General features: G+C 41.6%; 1 protein-coding gene across 1 annotated transcript in view; it reads left to right on the top strand.

The window, feature by feature from the left end:
- Positions 1-1,002: 1,002 nt before the first annotated feature.
- Positions 1,003-21,802, top strand: part of LOC306918927 (phosphatidate phosphatase LPIN1-like) — a gene marked incomplete at both ends in the record, with an annotated part of 88,160 nt that continues 67,360 nt past the window's right edge. Inside the window, 5 exons of the mRNA XM_079531764.1 lie at positions 1,003-1,065; positions 1,310-1,459; positions 4,837-4,932; positions 18,426-18,670; positions 21,634-21,702. Of these exons, the coding sequence (XP_079387890.1) occupies positions 1,003-1,065; positions 1,310-1,459; positions 4,837-4,932; positions 18,426-18,670; positions 21,634-21,702 (623 nt within the window). The remainder of the gene's footprint in view (positions 1,066-1,309; positions 1,460-4,836; positions 4,933-18,425; positions 18,671-21,633; positions 21,703-21,802) is intronic.

Raw genomic sequence — 21,802 nt, 5'->3', positions numbered from 1 at the left:
AAGTAACAGTACAGTAAAGAACTTGGGGATCACTATTGATTCTGAACTGAATTTTAATTCACACATTAATCATGTTACCAAGATTGCCTTTTTTCATCTTAGAAATATTGCACGAATCAGAGCCTATTTGTCACTGGACGATGCAAAAACGCTAATCCACGCCTTTGTTTTTTCTCGGCTTGATTACTGCAATGCACTTTTTTCTGGATTGCCTAAGAAATCAACTGACAGATTACAACTTGTCCAAAATGCAGCAGCCAGAGTCTTAACTAGAACTAAGATGAGAGAACATATTACTCCAGTCTTGGCCTCATTGCACTGGCTTCCGGTTGTTTTTAGGATTGATTTTAAAATTATTTTACTTGTTTATAAAGCTCTCAATGGTCTCGCACCTTCCTACCTACATGACTGCCTGCCGAAATATGTCCCAAACCGCCCCCTAAGGTCTTCTACTGCTGGCCTGCTCGCTTTGCCTAAAAAAATGGCAACTAAAAAATACGGGGAAGCAGCTTTTTGCTTCTACGGGCCGACGGCGTGGAACAAACTCCCACTGTACCTTCGACAGGCAGCCTCTGTAGACATTTTTAAAGCTCAGCTCAAGACCCACTTTTACACCCTTGCTTTTAATTGATTTATCTGTCTTTTAAAAAAAAAAATTATTCATGTCCTCACTGTATTGTTTATGCCCTGCTTTTCTTTTCTTTTTTGTGTAAAGCACTTTGAGCTGCATTTCATGTCATGAAAGGTGCTATACAAATAAAGTTTTATTATTATTATTATTATATGTACCATGTGCACCATGTACCATGTGTACAATATGTACCATGTGTACCATGTGTACCACGTGTACCAGGTGTACCATGTGTACCATGTGTACCATGTGTACCATGTGTACCACATGTACCATGTGTACCATGTGTACCACATGTACCATGTGTACCATGTGTACCACATGTACAATGTGTCACATGTACCATGTGTACCATGTGTACAATGTGTACAATGTGTCACATGTACCATGTGCACCATGTGTACCATGTGTACCACGTGTACCACGTGTACCATGTACCATGTGTACCATGTGTACCATGTGTAACATGTGTACAACATGTACCATGTGCACCATATGTACCATGTGTATCATGTGTACCATGTACCATGTGCACAATGTGTACCATGTGTACCATATGTACCATGTACACCATATGTACCATGTACCATGTGTACCATATGTACCATGTACCATGTGTACCATGTGTACCATATGTACCATGTACCAAGTGTACCATGTGTACCATGTGTATTGCAGGTGAAGGAGCTGTACCGCGGCCTCAACCCAGCCACGCTGTCAGGGAGCATCGACGTCATGGTGGTGCGCCAGCCCGACGGCTCGCTGCAGTGCTCGCCCTTCCACGTGCGCTTCGGAAAGCTGGGCGTGCTGCGGTCGCGCGAGAAAGTGGTAAGGAAACTCTGGACTTTATTATGCACTTCCCATTTGCAATCAGAACTGCAGACTCTCCCAATCTTCCGCCGCAGTCTGAAAACACATGACAACATATATTTTCACATTGAATTCGGGGTGGGGTTAAGATTTACATACTTAATCAACATATGGCAGAGATATAGCAAGTGGTCTCTCAGAAACATCCCGAAGGTTTCTGTGAGACAATAGAATGCTAAATTTCTCCCACACCTGGCACGGCTTCAAACAGTAAAGCACAATGCCTGGCCACAGGGTACTTGGCTGAGGACCTCTTAGTAAAGGAAGACCCCCAGACCAAGCTCTTCTGACTAGACAATGTGTCTCACTTAACCTGCATCTCAAATTAGCACAGTGACCAAAATGTATAGTCTAATTATTGACAGAATATTGCAAATTCGGCTATATGGACTATATTCACGAGACCACAGTATAAAATAATCGGATAAAATAATCGGGCCCGATTATCCTGTAGTGTGTGGTGCTATCAGATTTCAGATTGAAACAAATCGGCTAGTGTAAGGACACCTTTAGAGAGCAGTTTATGTAGACTTATAGCATTTCATGTAAACATAGCACTGTATATATATATATATATATATATATATATATATATATATATATATACAGTGCTATATATATATATATATATATATGCATAGTTTCATTATATAGATTTTCCACTGTTACGCTCTTAGCTTACGTATGATTACTGATAACTACTGTTACGCTCTTAGCTTACGTATGATTACTGATAACTACTGTTACGCTCTTAGCTTACATATGATTACTGATAACTACTGTTACGCTCTTAGCTTACGTATGATTACTGATAACTACTGTTACGCTCTTAGCTTACGTATGATTACTGATAACTACTGTTACGCTCTTAGCTTACGTATGATTACTGATAACTACTGTTACGCTCTTAGCTTACGTATGATTACTGATAACTACTGTTACGCTCTTAGCTTACGTATGATTACTGATAACTACTGTTACGCTCTTAGCTTACGTATGATTACTGATAACTACTGTTACGCTCTTAGCTTACGTATGATTACTGATAACTACTGTTACGCTCTTAGCTTACGTATGATTACTGATAACTACTGTTACGCTCTTAGCTTACGTATGATTACTGATAACTACTGTTACGCTCTTAGCTTACGTATGATTACTGATAACTACTGTTACGCTCTTAGCTTACGTATGATTACTGATAACTACTGTTACGCTCTTAGCTTACGTATGATTACTGATAACTACTGTTACGCTCTTAGCTTACGTATGATTACTGATAACTACTGTTACGCTCTTAGCTTACGTATGATTACTGATAACTACTGTTACGCTCTTAGCTTACGTATGATTACTGATAACTACTGTTACGCTCTTAGCTTACGTATGATTACTGATAACTACTGTTACGCTCTTAGCTTACGTATGATTACTGATAACTACTTCGTATGTATTTGATGTATTGCTGTGCTTTTTTATTCTTTGTTCTTGCTTAATTATTGTCTTGCCAACTATGTTTATAAGCGTAGACATATGTTTAATCCATATATGAAACGCGCGGTCGGTCTGTTTACCTCTTAGCATTGCTCCGGCTAGCATAGCCCTCCTCCTTCAGCAACAGGTCTGTTTACCTCTTAGCATTGCTCCGGCTAGCATAGCCCTCCTCCTTCAGCAACAGGTCTGTTTACCTCTTAGCATTGCTCGGTCAAACTGAAGAATTGAAGCGGTCAAACTTTTTGAACACTAGATGGCAGCAAATTAATTTTAAATATAAATCGCTCTGGATTAAGAGCGTCTGCTGGTAAGGAAACACTGTACTTTAATATAGTATGTATATGGGAAGCAGTGGTTCAGCGGTAGAGTGGCCGGATGGGAACCACAAGGTTGCCAGTTCGAACTTCGATCCCTCTGGGCTCCCCCAGAGTTAGGCCCTCATTTATCAACTCGGCGTACGCCAAAATACGGGTGCACGCAGAAATTACCTAAATTTTCGGCATTTACCATTTCCGCAAAACCTTGAACTTGACCGTGTGCCAGGACAAAAATCACGTCTGGTCGGGAGCTGTCGTACGCTTTGTCCTCACCTGTTTTTCTGTCGCAGAACGGCAGAGCAGCATTGTTTGACCAGCTGAGAGGCTGTCACAGGCATCTAAACATATGTATTCACTCCTAAAATGTTAATATAAAACTGTATGTATATGGGCTACATGTAAAAAAAGAAAAGAAAAAAAGGAATAGGATCAACGAATGACAACGATGTGTCTTTGTGTCATATGAAATTAGTAGGAGATTTCCAACTTTACAAGCAATTAAAAACAATGTTGCAAGTTAGATGCTTAAGCCATTTAAACAGTGTTTTGCATGAGCGCATACATGCGAGGATTTGTAGATCTGCTATTTTCGCTATTTTTGTCCAAAAGTGTCGTCTTACGGGATGTCAGCCCCCCTGCCTCTCTAACTCTCTCTGCACGTCCCCTGGTCTGTCCCCTGGTCTGTCCCCTGGTCTCTGCATGTCCCCTGGTCTCTGCCTGTCCCCTGGTCTCTGCCTGTCCCCTGGTCTCTGCCTGTCCCCTGGTCTCTGCATGTCCCCTGGTCTCTGCATGTCCCCTGGTCTCTGCCTGTCCCCTGGTCTCTGCCTGTCCCCTGGTCTCTGCCTGTCCCCTGGTCTCTGCATGTCCCCTGGTCTCTGCATGTCCCCTGGTCTGTCCCCTGGTCTCTGCATGTCCCCTGGTCTCTGCACGTCCCCTGGTCTCTGCATGTCCCCTGGTCTCTGCATGTCCCCTGGTCTCTGCACGTCCCCTGGTCTCTGCATGTCCCCTGGTCCGTCCCCTGGTCTCTGCACGTCCCCTGGTCTGTCCCCTGGTCTCTGCATGTCCCCTTGTCTCTGCATGTCCCCTGGTCTCTGCACGTCCCCTGGTCTCTGCATGTCCCCTGGTCTGTCCCCTGGTCTCTGCATGTCCCCTGGTCTCTGCATGTCCCCTGGTCTCTGCATGTCCCCTGGTCTCTGCACGTCCCCTGGTCTCTGCATGTCCCCTGGTCTCTGCATGTCCCCTGGTCTCTGCATGTCCCCTGGTCTGTCCCCTGGTCTCTGCATGTCCCCTGGTCTGTCCCCTGGTCTCTGCATGTCCCCTGGTCTGTCCCCTGGTCTCTGCATGTCCCCTGGTCTCTGCATGTCCCCTGGTCTCTGCACGTCCCCTGGTCTCTGCATGTCCCCTGGTCTCTGCACGTCCCCTGGTCTGTCCCCTGGTCTCTGCATGTCCCCTTGTCTCTGCATGTCCCCTGGTCTCTGCATGTCCCCTGGTCCTACCTCATCTGCTCTGCTCTGGTCTCTCCAGGTCGACATGGAGATCAACGGGGAACCAGTGGACCTCCACATGAAGCTGGGAGAGAACGGAGAGGCTTTCTTTGTCCAGGAGACAGAAGACCAGGAGGTATTATCAATGTCCAGGAGAACCAGGAGGTATTATCAATGTCCAGGAGAACCAGGAGGTATTATCAATGTCCAGGAGAACCAGGAGGTATTATCAATGTCCAGGAGAACCAGGAGGTATTATCAATGCCAACAATCCCCTGGAGGGAGGGTCCATTTGGTTTTAACCCTGCATGAAGACGTGTAAACCCATTCTGCTCGATACAAAGTCAGAGAGCAGTATAACTGCATGGAACTTTGCCTATTGGATAGATCTAAGATGCACGCACCCCAGCTGCTTGTTTATTTTTTGATGGACTTAGAGGCTGAGTGGTGGACATATGACTCTGCGCTTTTTTCCCCCCTTTTGGACTGGCTTGATACAGTAATGATCATTATTTCTTCTTTTAGCTTCCTCCTTTTTTCCTTTTGTTGGACATACAATATGGCTGCGTGTGTGTGCGTGCGTGCGTGCGTGCGCATGTACGTGCAGGTGCCTTTCGTGCTGGACCGGTGGCTTCATGGGAGATTATGTGTTCGGTTATTTGGCGATGTTGTGCCCGGGCTCCGACCAGCCCATGCAGTAGGCAGAGTTAAAGTGACTAACACGCACAGTGAACTAAATGCTCCAATGATAGCTTATATTTGATGAACTCAAACGTGCATTTTATAGGGTTTTTATTAATTCATATTAATTATAAACACTTACAATCATACATTCACACGTTCTGTTCACACTTCCCCCCAACACAAGATGAATACAGTATCCCGGCCTGGATTACAGGTCCTATTGGTCTGTGGTTCTATCCTGACTCTGTCGGTAGGAATTCTAGCTATCATTTGAACACTCTAATCTCCCAGATCATGGTAAAGCTTAGCTTGTCATTGTTGACTCTCAGACTTAGTTCAGTATCATGTGGCACATTAAGTGGCACATTAAGTGGTTTTAAATCTACCTTATCATTAATCAGATGGTAATTAATCAATGATCGGGAGACAAGAACACAGAGAGAACACTTGGTTACAATCTAAACATCATATTACATCGATTATGAATAATGCACAATTATCTATTTATAGCATATAATATATAGCAAATACATACCGCTGGTCTCTGCCTAGACATGTTCACGTTCGATGGTATTGGTGAATCTAACTCTAATATTGTGCTACAGCATATAGTCACAGTGGGCCCTGACTGAAGTCACACCTTCATGCTAACACTTTCAGCCAATCATATGCCACTGACCATCCTGCCTGCACCTCTGGCTACAGCAGCCGGCTCCTATTACAATCCCTGTAATGCCCACTACTTCTGCCTAGATTAAACTGTTTAGATTATTACAGGTATTTATCATTTAGCCTTTTTACCAACCCAATATATAATAGGTTATTAGAACACATTTAAACAATTGAAGAGGAATTAAAGATTGGTTACTTCATTATTGTATGTTCTAGCTGAGTTGACTTCCCCTGTGAAGAGGAGTCAATAATGGCCTGTCTTACAACAGGAGAAGGCAGTAAAACCCCCGATGTTTGTAGAATGGAATGTGGGGACCTGAGCTCTCCCACTCTAAAGGAGCTGCTTATATCTCCAATCAATCTGACCCAATATATAATTTCTCATTATGAGTACAAATCTCGCACACCCATAAATAACCAAACATCCCTCACGTCAGTGATGAAAATTGATATGGATATTCATTTTTCATAAACTGACAGATTCTTTTTGATATTAATTTTGTTTCGGAAATATTATTTTTTGATATTTGGGCGCATGCCATTTTTAGTAATTTCGGAACCTGTTAAATAATACTGGATCCACATACTGAAGTTATAACATTATACAACTTTGAAAAACACATTAAAATAAAACACAACCTATTAACTGCATAAATCAATAAAACAATGAAAATAATAAAAGGTTTACATGCGACGATATCGTGGACATTTTTTGTAATTATCCCACCGCACCCTTAAGTATTAAATTCAGTTACAGCTAATCAAACTTATGTATACTTGTAATAATGTGATACAGTGCATCTCCACTTTTGTAGGATGCATCCTGTCATGTCAGTTAGGGGTCACCTAACTGACATGAACTTTTGGTCACCTCTGTCCGTTTAATCTTATGGCTGTTTGCCCGGACAAAGGTTCAGACTTATCTAAACAACCCCCTTGTTTTGAGGAAGAAGACGGTTTATTTTCCACACAAGACTGGTCCCTTATCTTAAGAAACATTCTTCCCGTGCTCCCCCACCTCTGCAAACGACTCTTTGGTTGCAGAATGGGCCCAGTTGGTTAACAAAGTTTAAACAATGCAGTTTATTACCCCTGGTTGTTTCCTAACCAATCATGATCACAAACTTGTCTTAGTATTTTGTCACCGTGTTAGGAACCTCAAATTGTGATTTTAACAAAATAATCGAATGTTCTAGCTGAGTTGACTTCCCCTGTGAAGAGGAGTCAATAATGGCCTGTCTTACAACAGGAGAAGGCCGTAAAACCCCCGATGTTTGTAGAATGGAATGTGGGGACCTGAGCTCTCCCACTCTAAAGGAGCTGCTTATATCTCCAATCAATCTGACCCAATATATAATTTCTCATTATGAGTACAAATCTCGCACACCCATAAATAACCAAACACCCCTCACGTCAGTGATGCAAATTGATATGGATATTCATTTTTCATAAACTGACAGATTATTTTTGATATTAATTTTTTTTCGGAAATATTATTTTTTGATATTTGGGCGCATGCCATTTTTAGTAATTTCGGAACCTGTTAAATAATACTGGATCCACATACTGAAGTTATAACATTATACAACTTTGAAAAACACATTAAAATAAAACACAACCTATTAACTGCATAAATCAATAAAACAATGAAAATAATAAAAGGTTTACATGCGACGATATCGTGGACATTTTTTGTAATTATCCCACCGCACCCTTAAGTATTAAATTCAGTTACAGCTAATCAAACTTATGTATACTTGTAATAATGTGATACAGTGCATCTCCACTTTTGTAGGATGCATCCTGTCATGTCAGTTAGGGGTCACCTAACTGACATGAACTTTTGGTCACCTCTGTCCGTTTAATCTTATGGCTGTTTGCCCGGACAAAGGTTCAGACTTATCTAAACAACCCCCTTGTTTTGAGGAAGAAGACGGTTTATTTTCCACACAAGACTGGTCCCTTATCTTAAGAAACATTCTTCCCGTGCTCCCCCACCTCTGCAAACGACTCTTTGGTTGCAGAATGGGCCCAGTTGGTTAACAAAGTTTAAACAATGCAGTTTATTACCCCTGGTTGTTTCCTAACCAATCATGATCACAAACTTGTCTTAGTATTTTGTCACCGTATTAGGAACCTCAAATTGTGATTTTAACAAAATAATCGATTTTGCATCTCAACAACTTGGTGTCATTTGACTTTTTGGATTTTTTACTTTGACTTTTACCAAAAGCAACCCAATTGAAAATTGCAAATCCTTGCAATATTTAACCACATTCTGTGTCTTTCACACATGCAGTCTTTGTGCTTGTGTGTGTGTGTTAGTTTGTGCGTGCGTGCGCGCATACGCGCTCACGCACAAAACCCACTTGCACTTTGAGAGACAGTGTTCCCCCCTCCCAATCGAAGGAAACTTAATCATTTTTACCAGCATTCTTTCACATTTGTCCATTGTCCATAAGGACTTAATTGGCACAAATTAAATCCACTTATCTGCTACTTTGGTATTGTACAGATATAATGAACCCACATACATCATCACATTTATTATGCACAGATCAGACACACATCTCGTGTGTGAGTGTGTGTGTGCGTGCGTGTGTGTGTGTGTGTGTGTGTGTGTGTGTGTGTGTGTGCTCTTTGTGTGACATCTTGGTTGTCACTGAAGCCCCAAATGTTCCCTGCTGTAGGAACAAAATGGGTAGAGAAGCATTTCACATGCTACTCTTTCTGACCCAGTTCTGATCTCGCTGGCATGAAAGCGTTCTTCCATGGTCTCGTTCCTTTTTCAGGATCAATCAGAAAAGGCGTTATTGTGGCCTTGTTCTTATCAAAGCAATTTCTGCCCAACAGATGCGTCGGCAGATGTGTCGTTTCATAACCACACCCAAATTTCAAGACCGGACCGGTCTCTGGCTCGCCTGGACCCCTCACGGGACCCCTCACGAAAGTCACCCCAGGGTGCTTGGTGTGTGTGTCATGCTCCTCCCCCACCGCCTCTTGAACGCGTCGACATATGATGGCAATGCCACCAATCACGCTCGGCGTTTCTGTGGTGATGAGGATCGATGACTCGTCGGCCTTGCCCACGACGTTTGCGGGCATGGCTCTGATGATGAACGGTGAGGCGTAGGCAGCCTCCAGTTCCTCTGGAAGGTTGCTCACCTGTTCCGCTCCTGTTGACAGCTCTGCTGCTGCTGTCGGTCCCACTTCGATGTTCGGCCATTCCTCCTCTGTCGAAGGCTGCGGAACTGTGTGGTTCTCGTCGGTTCCCTCAGCTCTGCCCGTAGCCGCTCTTGGCCTGCTACGGTACTGACTGAGGGCTTGTCCTGTCGTGGGTTCGTTGCCCACGGTAGAGGGCTCTGGCTTCCCTGCATGGATACTGCAGGCACCAGGCTCCTCCGTTGTGACAGGCTCCATCTGCTCCCAGCCTGGATGGCTGGTAGCTGACCCGTCTCTTCGCCCTGGCACCGTGTCCTCTCCTCGCCCCTCTGGGGTGGTCGACTCGGTCCCCGCTGGCACGGTAGGCTGGATGTCACATCCGTCTCCCCACGGCGCTGCTTCTTCTGCGGGCTTTGGTATGCCCCTCTCCTTTGGGGCTCCTTTGTTCCTGCTTTCTGCAGGAAACTCACAGAGGCCTATCTGGTGGCACCCTGCTGTGACGACACCTTTGGCTACCCTGCCTTCCTCCTGACAGATAGCAGCCCTGATTACACGGTATCTTTCACTGTTGTACTGTTTAATACATAAATTCAGTAATTCATTTTCTATGTGTGCGAGTCTATCTTCGTTTTGTTCCTGAAGGATCATCTCGTAATCTGACGACGCGTCTATCACATCGTCCATCGCCCTGTCCAGCTCAGCAAAACTTTCAGTTATCTCACTGAATGAACCCTTGTCAATACAAAGATCCACCCTATAGGTTGTACTATCAAACATAGCTTGAGCCTGTGAGCTCTGTATCTTTAGCTCGTTTAAAGAAGCCATTTTTCCACCCCCTCTGTCCCTCCCCTTAACAAACAGTACAGGAACTAATTGGACTGGGTTAGTGGTTTAGTCGACTTCACAAATCATTCATTCACTCAAGTAAATGGTTAGTTTTTTGCCCAGCTTTAATTAGCGGACTCTGACACAACAAATGTGCCTATTATTTGTACTCAGAGAAGCCCATACTTCCCTGTTAATACCTTCACCAAATAAACCTTTTTTATATTATATAGATTATATATAATATAAGTATATAGATTTATATTGGCCGTGGGCGGTCAAACTCTATAGCCTTCCGTAAACCTGGATCACAGGTTTTGCTAGATGCGTCACGCAACAGTTATTATAGACACGCCCTTCCTTTATGCGCACTTCAAAGCACGCTTTCAGCGTTAAACATTATTGACTGGTAAGATTATTACATCGCCTTTAACGCTGAGTTTAAAACCCTATTTTGTTCTAAACATTTATCATTCATTAGCATCGTGGATCACACGGAATGCTCGGTGGATTACACCGCTATTAATTACGACTATGGTAGATTATACCGCCGCAGTAAGTACCAGTCCCCCTGTCACTCCAGTGACACATTGGGACATTTGCATGACAGTGGGAATGAGGAATTTCCCCCCCCCTCACATGCACTAAACTGCTGTTCTCCTTGGTGCGGTCTCAGCACCCAGCAGGAAAGGTTAGTACAAAAGCACCTCTTGGTTTAAACGACCGGTGTCTTAACCGGTCTCAATTAAACTTTACGTTTGGTTACAAATAGTCTTATTAATCAGTTTCCTAAACTGACCGTCGATTAGAACTCTGCCTTATCGAACAATGACTCCCAAACTATTGTTAAACCCGCAGTCACTTTTGTGGCTTACGGTTTTAACAGCTGTCCTTCACATGGACCCATACCCACATGAAAACAGTTTAACGGTGCCGCTTAGTTAGTAGCACAAATCAAAACGGCATGCCGTCACGGCAGCATTTATAGTTTGATTTAATCCTATGGATACTAACAAGTAAGACGCGCGAACGCGGGAAGCGAACGCAGCTCGTAAATTGCAATAACAACAATTAGAATAAATTACGTACTTTTTTAAGGTTTTTTTTTAAGTTCTCTTTTTTTTCTTTTTTTAAGATGTTTTTTTAAGTTACGTTTACGTTAGTGTGTGTATGTGTACGTGCGTGTGTGGTTTTTGTTTTTGTTTTGTAAGGTTTTTTTTTTAAGTTAAGTTTTTTTTTAAAGTTACGTTTTTTTTTGTGTGTGTGTGTGTGTGTGTGTGTGTGTGTGTGTGTGTGTGTGTGTGTGTGTGTGTGTGTGTTTTTTGTGTGTGATACAGCTTCGCCCTCTGGTGGCGGGCGGGTGGTGTTACAGTGTGACACACACACACACAGACAGACAGACACACAGACATGTTCTGCTAGGTCTCATAGTTAGTGCTCACTGCGTTCGCAACAACCGCGGCATCGCATTCACATGCGCTGCCTTCAACGCACGGCTTAAATTTCAGTTGAATAAAGCCACACAGACAACCACAATCAAACGGGGTGCCGTCTTTCGGCACAATTCTGTCTGATTTAATCTTGTGGTTATTAGTGTGGCACGATTCAACTCTGTGTGCTGGTCCCAACACACGGTAATTTATTTTTGTTATAAATTGTGGTCACTTTAGTGACTATACACCGATCTACGCTGTTTAGTTTAAACAGCACGGCAACCGAATAAGTTCAAACCGTCGCAGTTGAACTATATTCTGAATTAAACAACTTTAAATTGCAGATCCCTTTAGTGACTGCTATTTAAAGCCCTTTACAACGCGGTAGCAACTTAAACTGTAATATGTCAAACGGTTTCGGTTCAGACTATATTATATCTTAAATTGCCCGGGCGCGTGTTGCTGCTGCACGCTGATCCCAGCGTACGGCACTTTCTTTCTGTTTAAACTAGGCACTTTAGTGGCTCTATGGTTTAAACAGTTCGCACGGCGGCGAATTAACTTTCGCACGGCGGCGAATTACTTTAATTTGGTTACAGTAGGCCTCGTAGTGGCCTTATCGAGCTAACTGCGCATTTTAGTAGCGCAGCACTTTAAAACCGAATATGTTAAACTGTCTCAGTTTAACTGTATTCCGCTTTAAAGTATAAGTCGCTGCTCGCAGCGATTTAAAACTAGTAATATGTCTAGATTATAGGCTATATTACGAGTCAAACCGCCCGGCCACGATGTAAAACTGTGCGCTGATCCCAGCGCACGGTACAAAACTTTTAAATCTGTATAAATTAGGCCCTTTAGTGGCCATACGATTTAAAACTGTAATATGTCTAGATTATAGACTATATTACGCCTCAAACCGCCCGGCAACGATTTAAAACTGTGCGCTGATGCGCACGGTACAAATCTTGTTTTAATTCAAGTCACGTCAGTGACGCACTACGATTTAAAACTGTTCGGTTATTTGGCGATGTTGTGCCCGGGCTCCGACCAGCCCATGCAGTAGGCAGAGTTAAAGTGACTAACACGCACAGTGAACTAAATGCTCCAATGATAGCTTATATTTGATGAACTCAAACGTGCATTTTATAGGGTTTTTATTAATTCATATTAATTATAAACACTTACAATCATACAATCACACGTTCTGTTCACACTTCCCCCCAACACAAGATGAATACAGTATCCCGGCCTGGATTACAGGTCCTATTGGTCTGTGGTTCTATCCTGACTCTGTCGGTAGGAATTCTAGCTATCATTTGAACACTCTAATCTCCCAGATCATGGTAAAGCTTAGCTTGTCATTGTTGACTCTCAGACTTAGTTCAGTATCATGTGGCACATTAAGTGGCACATTAAGTGGTTTTAAATCTACCTTATCATTAATCAGATGGTAATTAATCAATGATCGGGAGACAAGAACACAGAGAGAACACTTGGTTACAATCTAAACATCATATTACATCGATTATGAATAATGCACAATTATCTATTTATAGCATATAATATATAGCAAATACATACCGCTGGTCTCTGCCTAGACATGTTCACGTTCGATGGTATTGGTGAATCTAACTCTAATATTGTGCTACAGCATATAGTCACAGTGGGCCCTGACTGAAGTCACACCTTCATGCTAACACTTTCAGCCAATCATATGCCACTGACCATCCTGCCTGCACCTCTGGCTACAGCAGCCGGCTCCTATTACAATCCCTGTAATGCCCACTACTTCTGCCTAGATTAAACTGTTTAGATTATTACAGGTATTTATCATTTAGCCTTTTTACCAACCCAATATATAATAGGTTATTAGAACACATTTAAACAATTGAAGAGGAATTAAAGATTGGTTACTTCATTATTGTATGTTCTAGCTGAGTTGACTTCCCCTGTGAAGAGGAGTCAATAATGGCCTGTCTTACAACAGGAGAAGGCCGTAAAACCCCCGATGTTTGTAGAATGGAATGTGGAGACCTGAGCTCTCCCACTCTAAAGGAGCTGCTTATATCTCCAATCAATCTGACCCAATATATAATTTCTCATTATGAGTACAAATCTCGCACACCCATAAATAACCAAACATTATGTGTGTGCGTTTACGTGCATACTTTAAACAAGGACTGCCTTGCTCATAACAATGACACTAAATAAGGAAGATTACCTGTTCCCTTTCTGGGATATTGATGACCACACATTCAAATCAACTGTTAACGAAAATTGTGGGGTTGACTACAAACATAAAACGAACATTAACTATGAAAAGTTAAATCTGGAAAACTTCAACCCCATGGAATACAAGATGCATGATTTTGAAAATGACATAGACCCCGACAATAACTTCTTTAATAATGTAAATAATAACTGTGAGTATTACACTGATGATCAATTCAAAGGTTTCAGTATGGAAGGTGCCTTTTCAATCATACATTTCAATGCAAAGTCATTGCTGCATCCGAGACTTGGCTAGAAAAGGAAAAGGGCTATGATGTGGAAATTGAGGGATATGAGTTGTTCACAATTGATAGGACAAATAAAAAGGCAGGTGGAGTTGCATTATACGTTGATTCAGCTTTGAGATGTAACATAGTTCCAGCAATGTCAACAACCATTGATGGAATTATGGAATGTCTAACTATAGAGATTGCTGTGGAAGAATCAAAGAACATAATTATCAGCTGTGTATACAGAACACCTGGATCCTGTATAGATACATTCAACAAAAAACTAGAAAGTATGTTACGTACTAATAACAAACTGCATATCGTGTGTGGTGACTTCAATGCCGACCTTCTGAACCCCCATGGGAATAATAAAATAACAGAGTTTATCAATACAATGTATAGCAACAGTTTATTCCCTGTAATCACCAAACCAAGTCGAATCACAGCAGAAACAGCCACACTGATAGACAATATATTCATAAATGCAATAGAATGCCAAACCACAGCAGGATTACTCATAAATGACATTACAGACCATCTACCCGTCTTTGGTATCTTCCAGCAACTACTTAAAAAGGAAACGAATATAAATGTACAAAACAACAAACTGACTAGATGTAGAACGCCTAGAGCTGTGGCTGCCCTTGAGGTGGACCTAAGCGCACAGTCTTGGAATGAGGTATATGCCACTGAGGACCCAGACCAAGCCTATGAGGCCTTTCTGTCCATCCTACTTAAACTATATGATAAGCACTGTCCATTAAAAACATCTACAAGCAGGAATAAAAACAGACAGGATAAACCATGGATCACAAAAGGCCTAGAGAATGCATGCAAAAAGAAAAACATACTATATAGACTATTCATGAAACACAGAACGAAGGATGCAGAAAATAGATATAAAACATACAAAAATAAATTACTAAGTATTATAAGGGCACAAAAGGAGTAATATCATAAGCAATTAGAATACCACAGAAACAATATACAAGGTACTTGGAAAATACTAAATCGTATAATTAAAAAAGGTAAAGCAAAAGCAGAATATCCAAACCAATTTATTAAAGATAATGTAATACTAAATAAAACTAATGAAATAGTCAATGAATTTAACAACTTCTTTGTAAATGTTGGACCAAACTTATCAAAAGAGATTGTGGAGCCGAGAGATACTACCAACTTAACTGAAAGAAATATCAGACAAAATCCATACTCTATATTTATTAGGCGTGTACATGAAAAAGAAATCATAGAAATAGTGAAAAAATTCCAAAATAAAAAATCAACAGACAACACAGATATTGATATGATGCTTGTCAAGGATATTATAAACACCATAGTAACACCACTCACATACATATGTAACCAATCCTTCCTAACCGGCATCTTCCCTAACAAAATGAAAACGGCAAAAGTCATTCCAATATTCAAAACCGGCGAAAAATGTCAATTCACAAATTATAGACCAATCTCTCTGCTCTCACAATTTTCCAAGATCCTAGAAAAGCTTTTTGTGGCCAGACTTGATAATTTTATAGATAAACATAACTTAATAAGTAACCATCAATATGGGTTCAGGGCAAACAGATCCACTTCAATGGCAGTCATAGATCTAGTCGAACAGATATCAAAAGCAGTAGATGACAAACAATATACAGTAGGGGTATTCATTGACCTCAGAAAGGCCTTTGACACTATTCATCATGAACTACTACTAAAAAAATTGGAAAGATACGGTGTAAGAGGAACTGCAAACTCATGGTTAAAGAGCTACCTTGGCGACAGAACACAATTTGTACACATGAATGGAGTAGATTCTGAAGAGCAAAAAAATCACATATGGAGTCCCACAGGGCTCTGTATTGGGTCCAAAGCTATTTATTATGTACATAAATGACGTCTGCGATGTATTGAAACAAATGAGCTGCGTCTTGTTTGCTGACGACACTAGTCTGTGCTGCTCAGGAAAACACCTGGATCAGCTCTTGGATGCAGTACAAAATGAGCTTACAATATTAAAGAAATGGTTCGACATAAATAAATTGTCACTAAATCTAAATAAAACCAAATTCATGATTTTCAGTAATAGATCAATTAACAGAGAGGCTAAAATTATGATAAACAATGTGGAAATTGAACGAGTGTTTGAGAATAAATTCCTAGGTTTAATTATTGACAGTAAACTTAATTGGAAATCGCATATAAATAATGTAAGGACAAAATTATCTAAAACCATTGCTATAATGTATAAAGCTAAACCTATTCTAAACCAGAACTCGCTATATATGCTGTATTGCTCCCTCGTACTTCCATACATTAACTACTGTGTGGAGGTATGGGGGAACAACTACAAAACGACTATCCAGCCAATCTTTCTACTTAAAAAAAAAGCCATAAGAATTGTCACCCAATCTGAGTATTTTGCACCAACCAACCCATTATTTATTCAACTAAACACCTTAAAACTCCAAGATATAGTAGATCTAAATACCGCAATAACAATGTACAAGGCACACAATCACCTGCTCCCGAGCTGTATCCAAGAGCTGTTCTGGCCTAGAGAGAGCCGCTACAACCTAAGGGGCACTGCCATATTCAAACAAACAAATGCTAGAATAAACACCAAAGAGAGGTGCATATCGGTCAGAGGGGTCAAGTTGTGGAATGGACTGGATGACGAACTAAAAAATTGTACTACAATAAATAAATTTAAAAAATTGTATAGATCAAAAACAATAGATACATATAGAACATTGATATGATGTCTTGTTTTGTTTTCTTGTTTTGTTTCGTTTTTGTTGTTTTTTGTTGTTTTTGGTTTGTTTTGTTTTTTTGTCTTGTTCCTGTTAACTGTTTTTTTCCTGTCTGTCTTTGTTCTTGTTTTTGCTTTGTTTTTTTGTTTTATGTTGTGTTTGTTTGTATTTGTTTTGTTTTCTTTTTTTTTCTCCCTTCTGTTTGCTTTGTTGTATTATTTTACATATGAAAGTCAATTATTTGTTAGAAGGGTAGGCACAATAAGCTTAGGCTTCAGCCTACACCTTTTTGGTCAATATTTATTTTTGCAAAAAAAAAACACAAAGCAGGCACTGTATTGTTTTTAATGACCAAAATAAATAAACTCTACTCTACTCTACTACACGCTCAACGTGAAACTGAGATCATTTTGGCTTTACAGTTGTTCAACTAACCAGCCGAATGGGTTTACAGGTGAGGTTGTACCGATCAGGTCGGGTGATCGGAAATCAGGGCCGATCACGTCATTTTCAAATGATCGGAATCGGATCGGGGGTCAATAAACCTGATCGGGACATCCCTAGTATCAATATTATATCCATATCATCCCTGGGGGGGGGGGGGGGGTGGGGGGACATCCCTGGGGGGGGGGGGACATCCCTGGGGGTGGGGGGACATCCCTGGGGGGGTGGGGACATCCCTGGGGGGGGGGGGACATCCCTGGGGGGGGGGGGGGGGACATCCCTGGGGGGGGGGGGGGACATCCCAGGTATATACACAATATGACTTGAATTGTAAATGTATTCATGCCCAAAACAATCTGAATGGCTGATTTGACCCTTGACCTCCAACATGAGGTTACTGCCTTGGGTTTTGAGTTATAGCTTTTGTAGTTACTGCAATTTTCATAATTATTTTGTCCTCTAAAACAAAACTTCTACTCCACTACATCTCAGAGGCAAATATGGTACTTTTTACTCCACTACATGTCATATGAAAGCAGGTTGTTCAGTTTGACCCACCAGTTTTGGAGATATGGCTTATAGAGTAATGTCTTGTAGAGAAACGGCGATATATATAATGTACGATATAATAATACATTCATAGACACATATAAATAAATATGTATAGGGAAATGTATAGGGTTGAAGTGGTTAATGTATGTTTTCTAATCAAAATTTAAATTTCCAAAGTAACTAGTAGCCTAACTAAAGTTTTCAAATAATTGTAGTGAAGTAAAAGTACAAATTTTGGCTCTGAGATGTAGTGGGGTAGAAGTAAAAGTACTGGAAATTGGAAATACTCAAGTAAAGTACAAATACCTCAAAATTGTACTAAGTACAGTACTTAGTTACTTTCCACCACTGAGTGGTTGTAAAGGCATATTCATTGATTGCCGAGTCTCGTGGTGGGAGTTCTGGTCTGGTTTTGGTGAATATTAAGTAGTTCTGGTTATTTGGTGGGCGTCACGGGGCCGGGGGGGCACGCACGCACGCACGCACGCACGCACGTATGCACGCACGCACGCACGCACGCACGCACGGTCCACGGACAGACCCGTGAATACTTGACACGTTGTACAGTTGACACGTCGTACTGCTCTCTTCCTGTGTGGACAGGAAGTGGTTCCGTCCTATCTGGCCACCTCTCCCATCTGTTCGGACGGGGCCCTCATGATGCCGCTGGGCGGGGCCACCCAGGGGCCCAGAGGGGGGCCCGGCGGGGGGCCCGGGGGCGCCACGACGATGACGACCAAGAAGAGGAGGAAGAGGAGGAGGAAGGCCCAGCGCCGCAGCGGTGACAGCCCGGAGGACACTGAGGACGAGGACATGTTCACCATCAGCTCTGACGAGGGAGGCTGCAGGTGAGCACGTTCACTATCAGCGCTGACAGGTGAGCACATGTTCACTATCAGCGCTGACAGGTGAGCAGATGTTCACTATCAGCTCTGACAGGTGAGCACATGTTCACTATCAGCTCTGACAGGTGAGCACATGTTCACTATCAGCTCTGACAGGTGAGCAGATGTTCACTATCAGCTCTGGCAGATGAGCAAATGTTCACTATCAGCTCTGACAGGTGAGCACATGTTCACTATCAGCGCTCTGGGAGAACGACACGGCTGAATTCTTTGTTTTAATGAGGTGTTCCATGATGCTGGTTTCGAAGCACGGCTAGAAGGCTGATTCAACCAATCAGAATGCTTCCTCGAAACGACCTGTTGGTATAATCGCCGGTAACACTTTTAAAAAACACATTTATGTGTTTAGTTTTTACAATCAAAAGTCATTTAGTGTTTAGAATTAGAACACTAATCTGTTTGCGGTGACTCGTGTGCTAGTGTTGTGGAATCTGGAAATCCATAATTCTACAATAATGTGTACGTGTATTTACATTCAGTAGACCTGAGTGACTTCTAGCTGTTATCATCCTGTCGGAGGTGTCGGTCCGAGAGCTTGTCTCACTTCAAGCACTTGGCCTGGGACCCCTAAGGTGTGATGGCTTGATTATACTGTAGTTTGTGCTTTTTGTCTTGAGTTCAGTTCCTGTGTGACACACCCAAAGGACATTCACACCTAGGACAGTGGATCAAAAGGCCACAGTGGTCCCAATTCTACTCTCCAGGGGGGTGGTTACAGGCCAGTCTGGTTCAATGTGTATTGTAAACTGTTAACTGTTAAACTGTTAACTGATAAGCAAGTTGATTTTCAATGTAACTTGGTCAGTCTAACGGACGGCATCAGGCCGTCCGGAGGTGCTGTATGCTGTGTGCTGTGTACTCCGAATAAAACATCAAGGAACATCTCACTCTGGCTGCTGCCGTGTCACAATTCTCTCCTGCTCTCCAGTATTTCGTATAGTAGAACTAGAGTGTTTTGGATGTATGTACCCAAAATATACCACAGTGTATTTTATGGTCATAAATAAACATTTGGTATTTAATTGTTACACGCTGGTGTTTAGGTTTTAAACCAGGTCTTTACAGTGTTATCGTGTATCGTTAGGTTTTAAACCAGGTCTTTACAGTGTTATCGTGTATCGTTAGGTTTTAAACCATGTCTTTACAGTGTTATCGTGTATCGTTAGGTTTTAAACCATGTCTTTACAGTGTTATCGTGTATCATTAGGTTTTAAACCAGGTCTTTACAGTGTAATCATGTATCGTGTGGTTTTAAACCAGGTCTTTACAGTGTTATCGTGTATCGTTAGGTTTTAAACCAGGTCTTTACAGTGTAAACGTGTATCGTGTGGTTTTAAACCAGGTCTTTACAGTGCAATCGTGTGGTTTTAAACCAGGTCTTTACAGTGTTATCGTGTATCGTGTTTTAAACCAGGTCTTTACAGTGTTATTGTGTATCGTTAGGTTTTAAACCAGGTCTTTACAGTGTTATCGTGTATCGTTAGGTTTTAAACCATGTCTTTACAGTGTTATCGTGTATCGTTAGGTTTTAAACCAGGTCTTTACAGTGTAATCATGTATCGTGTGGTTTTAAACCAGGTCTTTCCAGTGTTATCGTGTATCGGTAGGTTTTAAACCAGGTCTTTACAGTGTTATCGTGTATCGTGTTTTAAACCAGGTCTTTACAGTGTTATCGTGTATCGGTAGGTTTTAAACCAGGTCTTTACAGTGTTATCGTGTATCGGTAGGTTTTAAACCAGGTCTTTACAGTGTTATCGTGTATCGGTAGGTTTTAAACCAGGTCTTTACAGTGTAATCATGTATCGTGTGGTTTTAAACCAGGTCTTTACAGTGTTATCGTGTATCGTGTTTTAAACCAGGTCTTTACAGTGTTATCGTGTATCGGTAGGTTTTAAACCAGGTCTTTACAGTGTTATCGTGTATCGGTAGGTTTTAAACCAGGTCTTTACAGTGTTATCGTGTATCGTGTTTTAAACCAGGTCTTTACAGTGTTATCGTGTATCGGTAGGTTTTAAACCAGGTCTTTACAGTGTTATCGTGTATCGGTAGGTTTTAAACCAGGTCTTTACAGTGTTATCGTGTATCGGTAGGTTTTAAACCAGGTCTTTACAGTGTAATCATGTATCGTGTGGTTTTAAACCAGGTCTTTACAGTGTTATCGTGTGGTTTTAAACCAGGTCTTTACAGTGTTATCGTTAGGTTTTAAACCAGGTCTTTACAGTGTTATCGTTAGGTTTTGAACCAGGTCTTTACAGTGTTATCGTTAGGTTTTAAACCAGGTCTTTACAGTGTTATCGTGTGGTTTTAAACCAGGTCTTTACAGTGTTATCGTTAGGTTTTAAACCAGGTCTTTACAGTGTTATCGTTAGGTTTTAAACCAGGTCTTTACAGTGTTATCGTTAGGTTTTAAACCAGGTATTTACAGTGTTATCGTTAGGTTTTAAACCAGGTCTTTACAGTGTTATCGTGTGGTTTTAAACCAGGTCTTTACAGTGTTATCGTTAGGTTTTAAACCAGGTATTTACAGTGTTATCGTTAGGTTTTAAACCAGGTCTTTGCAGTGTTATCGTTAGGTTTTAAACCAGGTCTTTACAGTGTTATCGTTAGGTTTTAAACCAGGTCTTTACAGTGTTATCGTTAGGTTTTAAACCAGGTCTTTGCAGTGTTATCGTTAGGTTTTAAACCAGGTCTTTACAGTGTTATCGTGTGGTTTTAAACCAGGTCTTTACAGTGTTATCGTTAGGTTTTAAACCAGGTCTTTACAGTGTTATCGTTAGGTTTTAAACCAGGTCTTTGCAGTGTTATCGTTAGGTTTTAAACCAGGTCTTTACAGTGTTATCGTGTCAGAAGCTAATCCTCCCAGAATGTATTACATCATCGTTCTCTGTGACATCATTGTCTTTCAGGACGAGGACGTCGTTACGTGACGTCCTCAGAGAGGACACGACGGCTCTGAGCGGAGCGTACGCACACAGGTAGACACACACACACACACACACACACACACACACACACACACACACACACACACACACACACACACACACACACACACACACACACACACACACACAA

The sequence above is a fragment of the Electrona antarctica genome, assembly GCF_951216825.1.
Source record: "Electrona antarctica genome assembly, contig: scaffold_261, whole genome shotgun sequence".
In the NCBI taxonomy this organism is placed as follows: domain Eukaryota; kingdom Metazoa; phylum Chordata; class Actinopteri; order Myctophiformes; family Myctophidae; genus Electrona; species Electrona antarctica.
Note: the sequence above shows the minus strand (reverse complement) of the source record. Positions and strands in the feature narration are given on the sequence as shown.